At 42.9% G+C, this 14,252-nt stretch overlaps 1 protein-coding gene across 5 annotated transcripts in view; it reads left to right on the top strand.

The window, feature by feature from the left end:
* PDE1C (phosphodiesterase 1C) overlaps positions 1-14,252 on the top strand; it is a 300,153-nt gene that overhangs the window by 274,558 nt on the left and 11,343 nt on the right. Inside the window, exon 17 of one of the 5 annotated variants that reach the window (XM_088653441.1) lies at positions 4,580-5,241. The exons of the other annotated variants lie outside the window; for them this stretch is intronic. Within the exon in view, the coding sequence (XP_088509567.1) occupies positions 4,580-4,593 (14 nt within the window). The 3' untranslated portion in view covers positions 4,594-5,241. Of the gene's footprint in view, positions 1-4,579; positions 5,242-14,252 lie in introns of those variants that run through there. 5 annotated transcript variants of the gene reach the window in all.

Below are 14,252 nucleotides of genomic sequence, written 5' to 3' on the forward strand. Positions count from 1 at the left end.
CCCTGATCAACAGTAACCTCAATATGAGGGGTAAGTGCATATCCCAACTGTACAGAAAATTTGCCACGTTTGTGCCTAACCATTTGCTGCATTTCAATAGTGTATTAAACTATGAATATGAACATGAATCCATGTTCTTGGCAAAGGAAAACTGGAGGCAAGGAAAAACAGTCACAGCATGTCATAAGGAAGCAAGCAATGCTTCCATCTAGTGGCCATAATGTATTTCACAAACTTGATTTATGACTGCACTTCCCTACAGAAGTATAATTTTAAACGTCTGAGCTTCAATTCCTATATTTCCAATATGTTTAATCTCAAAGGTCACCCACTAACTAACTTTTGACCCTGAATGCCTTGATTGCCTCTGCTAGTCCTTCCTTGGCCTCCAAGAATGTAAAACTGTGGGCCAAATAATTCATTTTCATTTGTTTGCACAAAATGTATTTCTCAAGTGAGCTTGCCAGGCACTTAAGTCTTGCAACAAAGCAAAATTTTCATGCCCCTGTCTCCACAATGCTGTTTTTTTTAATCTGGACCCATCCATCTATCCATTCAATGATGCTATTTAGTAAAAACAAAACAAAGCAAAATTAAAAAACAAGCACACAGGGGCCAAGCACATCTTAAAGCATACCCTCCCAACATTTCTCCAATGAAAACACGGGACATTCTGGGATCAAATCAGAAACCGGGATGGCTGTCCTAAATCAGGGACATCCCTGGAAAATAGGGACACTTGGAGGGTCTGTTAAAGTCCCATCTAGATTGGTCCTACAGTAAAAGCTCATTGATACCATGAATTGAAAGTTATGGCACGCACATGACTGCTACCAAATACAGTTGCCCTGTGGCTTCATGTACCTGTTTCCAAAATCCCTCCCCCCCCCTGGATCTACTTTTAGTAAACCATTTTTTCACAATTAAACACAGAGCGGCATGGAACAGGATTCTGTAACTATATGCTTTCAATGCCATTACTTTTTTTTGGGGGGGGATATATAACACTGCACTGAACCTCTTGACTAAATTGAAATGTTGATGAAAGGATTCATCCATTTCCCCATAATGTATTTTCCCATAGATAATCAGCTTCTATTGCTTACCACTTTTGATGGGGACATCTGTGGATGTCTCTATGTGCAGGGAATGACTGATGGAACGTAGTTCAGGATGGGTGGCACTGTGGTCTAAACCACCGAGCCTCTTAGGCTTGCTGATCGTAAGGTCGGCAGTTCAAATCTGCACGATGGGGTGAGCTCCTGTTCCTGGGTCCCAGCTCCTGCCAACCTAGCAGTTCAAAAGCATAACAGTGTGAATAGATAAATAGGTACCACTGCAGCAGGAAGGTAAATGGCGTTTCTGTGTGCTCTGGCACTTTTCACAGTGTCCCGGGCACCAGAAGTGGTTTAGTCATGCTGGCCACATGACCTGGAAAGCTGTCTGTGGGCAAACGCCGGCTGCTTCAGCCTGAAAAGTGAGACGAGTGCCGCACACCATAGTTGATTTCGACGGACTTAACTGTCCAAGTGACCTAATTTACCTTTACCTTCAATTGTTATCCTAGGACTGTGTACACACCCCTATTTATTCTGTGTCCCATGGGAGGGAAGAATAAACCCTCAACTGGCAGTTCACGGCTGTTGTACAATGTCACCAAAATCAAAACAACCGGCTGAATGAATTTGGCCAGTTGAATGATCACTGCCATTTGGAAATGGTCAGTAAAATGGTCAAGGGAGAGATGGAATTGGGTGATGTTGGTGGGAAAGGGTTCAAGAAAAAGGAAGAGACAGTGCTTTCAAATGAAGGGGGGAACTGTTAGTCTGTGGCGGGAATGTATTGGGTGCCATGCAAATGACTTGTGTTAGCATATGAAAACTGTGTGTGTGTTGCTTGTTATTTACACAGTACTTTCCATGTCAGTTGTTGTTGTTTAGTCGTTTAGTTGTGTCCGACTCTTTGTGACCCCATGGACCAGAGCAGGCCAAGCACTCCTGTCTTCCACTGCCTCCCGCAGTTTGGTCAGACTTACGTTGGTAGTTTCGAGAACACTGTCCAACCATCTCATCCTCTGCCGTCCCCTTCTCCTTGTGCCCTCAATCTTTCCCAACATCAGGGAGTCTTCTCTTCTCATGAGGTGGCCAAGTATTGGAGCCTCAGCTTCAGGATCTGTCCTTCCAGTGAGCACTCAGGGCTGATTTCCTTCAGAATGGATCTTCTTGCAGTCCATGGGACTCTCTAGTCTCCTCCAGCACCATAATTCAAAAGCATCAATTCTTCAGCGATCAGCCATATTAAGTCTTTAATTTTCATTGTCTTCACTAAGGGCTTTCGATGTGTTACTAATGTCTGATATGCCATGGCTACTTTTAGTTCAAAGCTATTTACATGAGGTTGAAAGACAGCTGGCTTTGCCAAATGACCCCCACCCCACCCCCCCAATGAATGTATGGCTTGGTCCGTGTTTGAATCCTCCTTAGGTCCGATCCACCAGTCTCCTTGCTGGATCACAGTGACATGCTCTTGCTATTTCAGATCAACACTTTTCAAGGCATCTTAAGTACTTTTAGAAGGATTTTTAGATGTAGCCAGCCCTCCATGATGACAAAGTCCTAGTTAATGTGAAATAAGAACACACTTACTGCATTTCTTCCATATGTTGTCCACCACAGTGGTTTTCAACAGTGGCGAATCATGTATCCTCATGTCTAGTAGTTATGGAGGAGAAGTGAGACTGTCAGTTGAGCCCTGCATTGGTGGAACGCTCTTGGTGGGAAATAATTCAAAGTCTCTCTCTGTGTGTTTAGTGATAGGCTCCCAGCGGCTGTTGGCAGTCATTACCATTTTGTAGAGTTTCCGACATGCAAAATTCCTTCCTAATCCCCACTAACTGGAATGGAATCCAGGAACTTGCTTACACAAGTGAGCAAAATTAAGTTTACTGAACAATACAAAGAAAGAAAGAAATGTACATACTGTATATAAATAATCACATGTGCTTAATCTCAAAACTGCCCTGGGGACTCTTTGGGGGCAGAAAAGTATAGCAGACATTTCCTGAAATATATATCAGTGCAGCAATCGGTTAGGGCCCACTTACAAATCCATTTATATTGTTTGCCATTATGTTGTAACATCCAGTCACAACAGATTCTAATTTGTGTGTGTGTGTGTCTGTAAAACTTTTTGTTAGTGCTGAACAAAAAAGACACCTCCTCAAAATTGGACAGCAAATTTGATGCAAACATTGCAGTTATTGTAGAAAGAAACAAAATTCTTGCCCCCAGATTTGTGCTGAAAATTCTCATCTGAGAAACTTTGGCTAAAGCTTTATTTTACCATATGTTTTGTGTTAATTTATTTTTAGTGCAGCTTGTTGGTCAGATATAGTAGGGGGTTTAACTCTAGGATGTAAACCAGGCAGAGGCAAACTCGGCCCTCCAGATGTTTTGAGACTACATTTCCCACCATCCCTGACCACTGGTCCTGTTAGCTAGGGATGATGGGGGTTGTAGTCCCAAAACATCTGGAGGGCTGAGTTTGCCTATGCTTGATATGAAAAGAAGTCAGGCAAGTAGCATTTTAGAAGAAGGCCAAATCTGATATTGTTTATTCCATAAGTACCAAGGTCGGTTAGAATTCCTGTGCTGGGACTGCCTGCATTTTCAGAACCCCTCCCATTGTGTTTGATGTAGCTTTTGGGAATTCTCCTTTTTAGTTTTCTTTTTGCAGAAGTGTGTGGGGCTTTTGCATTAGGGAAGAGCCAGGCTGACTTCCACAGCCAGCAATCTGAAACCTGTGCCAATTGTTTGATGCCCAAGGACAAAAACAGATGCACCCGGGAAGATGTGTGATTTTTTTGCTCCCATTGTTCTAACTTGAGCTTTAAAAGAAGCCAATAGCATTAGGGCACGGGGACTTTGCAAGTCTTCCCGCTGTGAGACTTACCTGATCTTCTAGGAGGAAGCCATAGCTCCATGGTTGAGCCCATGCTTTCCCAGATCCCATCTCAGGTAGGACTGGGGAGAAGTCCAGTTCAAAACCCTGTTGGTTAAAGGCAAGACAACGAAGCTAAACGGACCAAGAGTCTGGCTTCCTATGCCCCAATCTGTTACTCCACAGCAGAATGCATACAGGCCCCAAGCGGCCTGAAGTCAGTGGGGAAATACCCATCCAAGTGTCAAAAATTGTACAAATCACATAGTTTTAAAAAACAAGGGACAAGGGACATGTTGAATGCTGCTCTTGCTCAGGGTTCCATGCCCCTCTTCCCTGCTCAATCCCAACAACAGACCATTGGCATTCTATGCATGATCAATACCCTGCTTTAAGGTTTGTTTTCAAAAGCTTCTTTGTGCCTCCACAAATTGTGGGGTTTCCCCCAAGTCGGCTGATACCTCTCTTTTGTATACATGGTGTTTAGGCTACGTAATGATTAGCCATTGAAGAATTTCCCTGTTAGTGTAGGATTTCCCCCCCTTTTCTGCCCCCCCCCCCGTCCCAACTTCTTGGTCAGTAGGAAGGAGCACTGACAATTTTCTCTCTCTTTCTCTTTCTCTCTCTCTCTCTTTTCCAGATACAGAAGAGTAAAAACAAAAAACAAAACCACACATATTGTAATCCAAAAGGGACTGCAAATTTCTTTCATCATTCTAACTGATCTCCTCCTCCTTCCACAAAGACCAGTTTCTGGGGGAGGGCATTATGCAGCTTCTAAAGCACCTGCTTCTTCTTGTTCCTCTCACTGGCTACTTCGAGGTCAATGACTTGGGGGTTTTTCATTTTGGGACTTTGGGGTTGGTTGTTTTTGTTTTTCTCCTTCTTCATGCAAGTGATTTTTTGGGTTTTTTTTTAAATGAAATTTCCCCTTAGCAAAATGACTCGGGACTTGCAGATCAAGCAAATGTGAGAACTTTTGAGTCGCAGCTTGCAAAAAATATTCTGACATGGTGAAGCAGAGAGACTTTGGCACATCCGTGGAAGGAGACTTGGGGAAAAAACACAGTTGTTTCCATGAGTTATTTTAATGCACAAAAAAAGGAAAAGGAAAGAAGAAACCTTGAATTGTTATTTGAAAGCCATGATTTAGAGCACTGGGGTTTCTGCAGATTCTTTTATATATATATATATATAAATAAAAAGAATTCTGGCTATTTTACAAATAAGCAAATTGCTGAATTCCTAGACAGCTTTATAGTATTTTTCAAGAAAAAAAATACATTCAATAGATTTCATTTGCTAGACGTCTCCTTGATTTTGTGTACCTTTGATTGTCTTTCGTTTTGAGCCATAGTTTCGTTGGCTTGGTACTGTAGCAGGAATGTCGCTCAACCTCTGGGGGAAAGAAAGCGTTGTTTCTGTTGATTTCTGTAATAAGCACTTTAAAAAAAGTGCATCCTATCCACACACACCCTTGTTACTTATAGCCTTTTATTTTGACCCAAAGAACACTCTGGGGAAGCCTATCAATGCCTCCTTTGAAGTTTTATTGCTGAATGAACTGGGGGAGTTAATTATCCAGCACAGGCAAACAGAATGCAATGCAATGCATTCCCATCAGAGGCATAAGCGGGATGTAGAAGTTGCATCTCAACACTTTAAAGCTTGCACTAAGCTTCCAAAATACTGTAATGCCCACCCTTCAGCTTCTCTCCCAGAGGCAATTGCTTCTCCCATCATGGTGCATGGCAAAGGAGCTAATCTTTGCGTTTGATGCCCTGGTTCTATGCTGATTTGCTTGGGGATAAATCCTGATTTCAGTGAGGCCGATGTTTGGTTTATCCAAACTGTGGTGGGCATGACAAGCACCGAATCCAAGCAGGGTTTCATGCAGCCTGCTTTCGCACTTAGGGTGCAATCCACTTTACCTCAAAGTAAGCCAATGTCTACTTCTGAGTGGGCTTGTATAGGCCTGTTCACGGGTTCCTAACTCAAACAGCAGCCTTCTTCTGTGAAGCATTTGCATGCCAAAGGGATCCTTCGGTGGCATATGGTTGATAACCTGATGGGAGGAAGATTATGCTGGTTAAGAACTTTTTAAATGAAATGCTGGACCGCACAGAATTCTGCCCAGGTTAGTGATTTTTTGCTTGCCCCACATCGCATATACACCAGCCTCCACCACCCCACCAATAAAAAATGTAAATTCACATAAGATTGCAAAATTATTTGATTTTTCTGATTGCCCGGTTTAACTCTCATGACTTTTCACAGAGCTGGTAACCGCCATCTTTGCCATAAGGCTGAGAATCCTTAGATCTGAGCACACTCGCAAATTGTATTAAACCAGTTTAAAAGGTGTTCAGGTTTGTAGTATAGACTTGCAACGGTATCTACACCTTATCAGTAAGCCTCAGGTGCAAAGTAACATTTGCTTTCTCATCTTTGATACTATTTTGGAAAATATGGAGCTTGAGGATTTAAAAAAATAGATATTTGCCCAAGGCTATCTGAGTCCTAGCTCTTCAGGGATTCTAAGATCAAAGATTCTAAGATCCCAAGACCAAAGAATTTTTATGAAGAAGGAATTTTAAATACTTTACTAAACAGGAGTGGACTTTCTGATCCTGATGAGTACAGTCTGATCCGTTGTATGTTTACTCATAAGTAAGTCTCACTTATTTTAATGTTACTTATTCCCAGATAACTGAGCATTGCAGACTGTAGCCTTTCTTTCTTTCTTTCTTTCTTTCTTTCTTTCTTTCCTTCCTTCTTTTTCTTTCCTTTCAAAAAATTGATTTTAGAAAGGGCAGTTCCAGTTCTAGGATAGCATCACTATATAAACCCAACACCTTTGTACTTGTCCTACATTTTAAGTACAGAAATTGCAGGTTTTGTTTTTTTTAAAACTTCATATATTTCTCCATTTTCATATACAAAGATGCTGGTTACTTTTTCTTTTCAATATCTGAAGGCTGCTCTGGCCTTTTCCTAAAGGTCAGCAGAAATTTATTATTCCATACCCTTCACAAACCTTTGAACTTCCTCGCATTTAGGGTGCTGAAAGGGAGGTGTTTGAAGGGAGGTGCCAGCCATAGACAAGCCATTGTCTCAGTCCCCATTTGTAAATGAAAATAAATAATATGTCATGGAGTACGTATGTACATACTGAAGGATTTTCTGCCAGTGACTTACGGTACTATGTGGCTTTGGGCACATCACTAGCAAGGTTATCTCTCCTACGTATATGGAAATAATATTGTAATTATATATTATGGCTTTTAGGAGACACACATGGTAAACGCTGGAGGGAGTGCTGTTAGCTTGTGAGCACATAATTTAATTTTACTCCAGATTTTTTTTGGGGGGGGGAGGGAGAGAGAGGGAGAACCTGCCTAGATGCACCGGGGTGGCACAAATTTTCCTTCTGCCGCATCAACAGTAATATAAACCCCATGGATCTCTGCTATGCCTAGCATGCCATCTTTCTTAATTTGGAATAGCTTCTACCCCGTTGTTTCTGTAATTACAGCCAGCATTACAGACATTTCCAGTGTGCTGCAAATTATTTCTTCCTCTTACAATGCCTCTTCTGCATAGACACAGCAGCGTAAGAGCCCTGAGGCCCAGCTAATGCAGCATCCCATTCTCACAGTACCAGCCAGGTGTCCAAGAGAAGCCCACAAGCAAGACCTTGCATGCCAGAGTGCTCTCCCCATCTGTGATCCCAACAGCCAACATTCAGAGGGACACCAACTCTGATACTGCAGGTGGCTGTTGGCGGCATCCATCTGCCTTGGGAGACAATGGAGTGCACCTCTTGCATAGAGTCAAACTGCTGCATTAGCAGCGCCGAGGAAACCTTCCCGGGGTGCAAGCCTGGGCAGTGTGTATGGAGGTCCTAGGCTACCCAGACGACAAGCCCCCCCCCCAACCTCGTTGATGTGGTCCAAAGGAAAGCGGAGCAATACTTACAGCACCAGCGTACAAGGCACCATCCAACCGTCTTAGGAGACTCCACTCCAGATTTGTGTAGGGTTTACTCCTTAGCCTTTTCTCCTGCCAAGATATCCTGCCAGACAGTGAAGGTTTAGGGTCAGAGTCTTCCTTCTCCTTGATGGGCTACCTTCCCAGGTTGATGAAGGAGCGTCTCCACCCCCATTGTTCTGCCCGGACACTGAGGTCCAGCGCCGAGGGCCTTCTGGCAGTTCCCTCACTACGAGAAGCCAAGTTACAGGCAGAGGGCCTTCTCAGTAGTGGCACCCACCCTGTGGAACGCCCTCCCACCAAAGGTCAAAGAGAACAACAATTACCAATAGAAGGCATCTTAAGGCAGCCCTGTTTAGGGAAGCTTTTAATGTTTGATGGATTTCTGTATTTTAATGTTTTGTTGGAAGCCGCCCAGAGTGGCTGGGGAACCCAGCCAGATAGGCGGGGTATAAATAATTTATTATTATTATTATTATTATTATTATTATTATTATTATTAATGAGCTCCATCTGCCCCTCATTTCCCTCTCTGGCACATGCAGAAACCGCCTTCTTTGACCACTGGACCCACAACTGGTCTCATCAGCTCAATCCTTTGCATGCAGGGGAAGTTCCAAACTCACTTCAACCATCATAGTTAGCAGTTACTGAAAACCTCATCAATCAATCAATCAATGAGGTTATTGTTCTAGCCAAAGGCCACAGCAAATTCATAGCAATAACTTTAACAAAAGAATACCACCCTTAACAGTCCATGCATAATATAAGCTGATATCCATGGTGCAAAAGAGAGAAGATACAGTGGTACCTCTGCTTGCGAATTTAATGCGTTCCGAACGTACATTCATAAGTCGAAAAAAATTGTAAGTTGAATCCCATAGGAATGCATTGGGAGAAAAAATTCGTAAGTATCTAAAAATTCGTAAGTAGAAAAAATCCTATCTAAACTGCATCCAAGATGGCGGATGGAGCTCCGTTTGTAAGTAGAAACATTCATAAGTAGTTATTCGTAAGTAGAGGTACCACTGTACCAGAGACACCAATGAGTTTACATCTAGCTTAATTTCAAATTAAGCTTACGAATCACCAAAGCAGCTTATAGCAATTTGTAAGCCTTATGCTTGACATTCACAACCTTTGCAACTGGTGGTCTGCACACCTGTCACAAACCCAGCTATCTGTGTCCCTAAGGATATTTAGGCTTTCATAGAATCATAGAGTTGGAAGAAACTACAAGGGCCATCCAGTCCAACCCCGTCAAGCAGGAAACACCATCAAAGCATTCTTGACATATGCCTGTCAAGCCTCTGCTTAAAGACCTCCAAAGGAGGAGACTCCACCACACTCCTTGGTAGCAAATTCCACTGCCGAACAGCTCTTACTGTCAGGAAGTTCTTCCTAATGTTAAGGTGGAATCTTCTTTCTTGTAGTTTGAAGCCATTGCTCCGTGTCCGCTTCTCTGGAGCAGCAGAAAACAGCCTTTCTCCCTCCTCTATATGACATCATTTTATATATTTGAACATGGCTATCATATCACCCCTTCTCTTCTCCAGGCTAAACATGCCCTAAGCCGTTCCTCATAAGGCATCGTTTCCAGGCCTTTTGACCATTTTGGTTGCCCTCCTCTGGACACGTTCCAGCTTGTCAGTATCCTTCTTGAACTGTGGTGCCCAGAACTGGACACAGTATTCCAGGTGAGGTCTGACCAGAGCAGAATACAGTGGTACTATTACTTCCCTTGACCTAGATGCTATACTCCTATTGATGCAGCCCAGAATTGCATTGGCTTTTTTAGCTGCTGCATCACACTGCTGAAGCTGTTGAGATTACTTATATTCCTGGAGATTTCTTATATTCCCACAAACCTCTGTGGATTCACTGGTGTATCTATTGCTAGATATGCTGTGTTTCTGACATTTGAGTAAGCACTTTGAAGGCTTCTGCTGAAAAATACAGTTCAAAAAGCACTTTTAAATTTTCTTTACTTTTAAATTGTATTTGTCCAGGGTGCTGAGAGTTGTTAGGGGACCCCTGCTCCCCACCCCTAGAGCACCACATTTTCCAGAGTTCCCAGGGAAGAGGGGTTGATAGTTAGAATGGTAATTCTCTGAAGGGAATAGGGGTCTCCCAGCAACTCTCAGCACCCTAAACAAATTGCAGTTTCTAGGATTCTATGAGGGAATCCATGAAAATTCAAAGTGATTTGATATTGCTTAAAATGTATAGTGCAGAGAAGGCCTTCTTTAAGAAATTGGATTTTCTGCAGTTGTGGAAAGCATGAGGCAATCACCGGAAAATACAGGATTAAATAAGAACATCAGCTGGACTTCCCCATAAAATGTGAGCGAATGAGACATGGAAATTCTGCATTAAATGCAGAATGCGGAAAAGCTCTGTATAAGTTGAAAGAAATTAGAGAAAGTACCCCCCCCCCTTTTTAAAAGAGGACCACAATACTTGTCCCCAGATTTTGTATTCAAGGATTGTCAAAGAACCTTCCTTTGCATAATGCAGGTCCAATGGCCTCAAAGTTTGAAGCTCTTTGAATGTAGAGATCTAAATTAGTTCATCACTTGCTTTTTTCTAGCAACATCACTTGTACAAAGAATAAAAATGGTTGTTTTTATTTAACAAAAAGAGACATTAGAAGTTTCCTGACATTTAGGAAGAGTCCCTCTTAAGAAAATAGAGTATTCTGTTTCCTTAGCACCTACGGTAGTTTTATAACTGTTCTTGCCTCAGCAGAACGACATGTACTGTAACTCCTGTTTTTTTTATCCAATTCCTTACACTCGCATTTGTAAGACATAAGCAGCATCATTAATATCCTACTGTGCTGATTCACTGCTTACATAGTTTAAAAAAATACGAAAGAAATTGAACCCGGCGGTTATTTAATGTGTGCTAAACCTGCCACCCAGAATTGCTGCTAGACTCTTATCAAATAAACTAAATTTTACTCAGTCAGTGCTGGATCTAGTGCGTGTGAAAGGGACCTATAAAAGAAAGCACTTTTTCACATGACGTGTAGTTAACTAATTATTATCTTGTGGAATTTGCTGCTGCATAATGTAGCGAAGGACCGTAAGTTTGGATGCTTTTAAAGGAGGATTAGACAAACCTACAGAGGATAAGTCTGTAGAGGGCTACTAGTTGGACTATAGCGAATCCCAGCTGCCCAGCAATTGCTGGGGAGCAACGTAAGGAAATGGCTGTTGCCATCACACCCTGTTTGCTTATGGGCTTCTCAGAGGCATCTTGCTTGGTACTAGATTCAATGGAGCTTTTCACTGAGGCAACAGGGTTTGTGTTCTGCTCTAGATGCCAGAATTTGCTCCCTGCCCCCCCCCCCGCAGCCGCCATTCTTCTCCTAGTGGAAAAGTAGAATTTGGGGGAAAGACACTAAATGATGTGGTTACTATACTAGTCTTTACCTTTTTTTTATTTTTTATTTACCTGCATCACTTGATCAACTTGCCCTAGAATTTAATTGGGAGCATATCTGTCCCAATGGATGTAGTTGAGCTTTTGTCAGGGAAGGTAAAGGTAAAGGTAAAGGGGACCCCTGACCATTAGGTCCAGTCGTGACCGACTCTGGGATTACGCGCTCATCTCGCATTATTGGCTGAGGGAGCCGGCGTATAGCTTCCAGGTCATGTGGCCAGCATGACAAAGCCGCTTCTGGCAAACCAGAGCAGCACACGGAAACACCGTTTACCTTCCCGCTGTAGCGGTTCCTATTTATCTCCTTGCATTTTGGCGTGCTTTCGAACTGCTAGGTTGGCAGGAGCTGGGACCGAGCAACGGGAGCTCACCCCGTCACAGGGATTCGAAACGCCGACCTTCTGATCAGCAAGCCCTAGGCTCAGTGGTTTAACCACAGCGCCACCTGGGTCAGGGAAGGGGGGGATCAAAACTAAGCACTTTGCTTTTGTAATAAATATATATATATCTTAAGTTTGCCTCATGCAAGGATCTAAGGACATTATTTAGGATTTTAGCCAGAACTTTACAATGGAGATATCTGAACTAAAACTTAGGGACATTTCATAGGTTTCCCACCAAGGGTGCACTCTGGAGAAATCTGGGTGTACCTGTCTGACACAAACATTTGCAAATAGGTTTGCCTCATTCTCAATTAGGTGTGCTCCTAAAACATCTTAGGTGTGCCCCTAAAAATGGAATGTGTGAAGAGGCCTTAGGAAATTATGTTAATTTGTAACCCATGGGCATTGTAAAAATACGTTGCTCTGTCCAATTAGAAAAATGCCATTCAACTTAATTGCTAAAGCAAGAAGAACGCTGAAGACCACCCAGAGAAAAACACACTAGGTTTGTTTCATCTTAAGAGACAAAATTTAAGTGGCGTGGGCAGGCGGTGCTGACTATTCTCAACTGTTCTGGGAATTAATTTAAAGAAACGTGTTCATTGTAATTTTTTTATTGGGAGGAAGAGGCTTGTTGTCTCTAAATGTATAAAACAATTTTCCAGCATTTCAGTTTTTTTTTCTGTAAATGAGTTCCTGTATGTTCTCCTTATTACCAAATAAAAGCAATGAGATCTCCAATTGGTATGGATTCCTGTTCTGTGCAAAAGCGGGTTAGCTTATCTAATGGAATAATGGAGCTGGCCGAGAGTGTTCGTCACCATTACTGTCTTTGGGGGGGGGGCATTATAACTGTTCACAGATGACATACTTCTTTCGCTGCATGAAACGGGAGGGAATTAAAGGTCCTTCTGCCATTGCCTTTAGCAGTGTGGGGCTCCTTCCCACTCCATCTAGCGACATCAGAGGCCTGGAGGCACACCTATATGTGGTCAAAGAAATGGGGGCTGGATTCTACCCCATTTCTACAGGATCAATTCCACACCAGCTTCCAAGAAGCCAAGTTACAGGGAACCAGGCAGAGGGCCTTCTCGGTAGTGGCACCCACCCTGTGGAATGCCCTCCCACCAGAGGTCAAAGAGAACAACAATTACCAGACCTTTAGAAGGCATCTCAAGGCAGCCCTGTTTAGGGAAGCTTTTAATGTTTGATTTCTGTATTTTAATGTTTTGTTGGAAGCCGCCCAGAGTGGCTGGGGGAACCCGGCCAGATGGGCGGGGTATAAATAAATTATTATTACCGGTATTATTATTATTATTATTATTATTATTATTATTATTATTATGTGGAACCAAGTGTCATTTCGGGGGCATTGTGAAGGGGAAATGCTGACCACCCCACACAAAATGAATAATAATTGGCGGATAATATTTGGAGGGGATTTTTTCCAAATGCTGCCTTCTTTCTTTCTGAGGGAAAAACAAAAAACAAAACTCCTGAATCTTCTCAGAAAAAATGACTTCTTTACTTTTTAAAAAAATCGTTTATCGGAGTTTGTGGCCGGTCTTTTGTAACGCTATAGCAAAGGGGTGTGCTCAGGAATTTTTAGAAGCAAGCAGAAGATTATATGGCCCTGTCAGCCACATGCAAACCTGCCATACACCCCTAAATCTGCCTCTGACAGGAACATAGGAATAATAATAATATAATAATAATACCTTTATTGTCAATGTACAACCTGTGTACAATGAAATTAACCGAGCCTTATAAAGTGCCTTATACTGAGTTAGACCATTAGACTTTCCAGCTTAGTACAGTTTGCTATTCTGGCTGTGTGCATTTTTATTTTCCTCTGTGCAAGCAATGCTACATTATATATTTGCAATTTGCACCTCTTCCTTTATATTGGCTACAACTAGGGGCACCCACTTGTAGGCACAGAGCCCTCCTCCCCATATTTTGGGGGACAGGGCTGCCCCCTCCAGTGTTCAAAGCGGGTGGGGAAGGCTGAGCGCAGAGCCGAGTGTGGCGTGACTTCAGTGGCTGGCTGTTGAGGGGAAGGAGTGGGGAAGCAGCCCTGGCCGGTGGCAGTGGCAGGAGGAGGAGGAGGAGCCACCGGCCACTGAAGCCACACCACTGCCGCGTTTAGCTCCACCCCTAACTCCTCCTAGCCCCCCCCAATCTTCCTTGGAAGCTGGCGCCTCTGGCTACAACACTGAAGCAGGTTATAGTTACAAGTAGGTAGCCGTGTTGGTCTGAGTCGAAGCAAAATAAAAAAATTCCATCAGTAGCACCTTAAAGACCAACTAAGTTTTTATTTTGGTATGAGCTTTCGTGTGCATGCACACTTCTTCAGATACAGTACACTGAAACAGAAGAGCCAGACCCTTATGTATATTCAGAGGGTGGTGGGGGTGGGTGGGAATGGGTGATGGGCTGATAGGAGTGGTAAACCTGTAGATGGCTGTTAACGACTGCTGATTACTGCAATAG

The sequence above is a fragment of the Zootoca vivipara genome, chromosome 11 (assembly GCF_965207765.1).
Source record: "Zootoca vivipara chromosome 11, rZooViv2.hap1.1, whole genome shotgun sequence".
NCBI classification, from domain to species: Eukaryota; Metazoa; Chordata; class Lepidosauria; order Squamata; family Lacertidae; genus Zootoca; species Zootoca vivipara.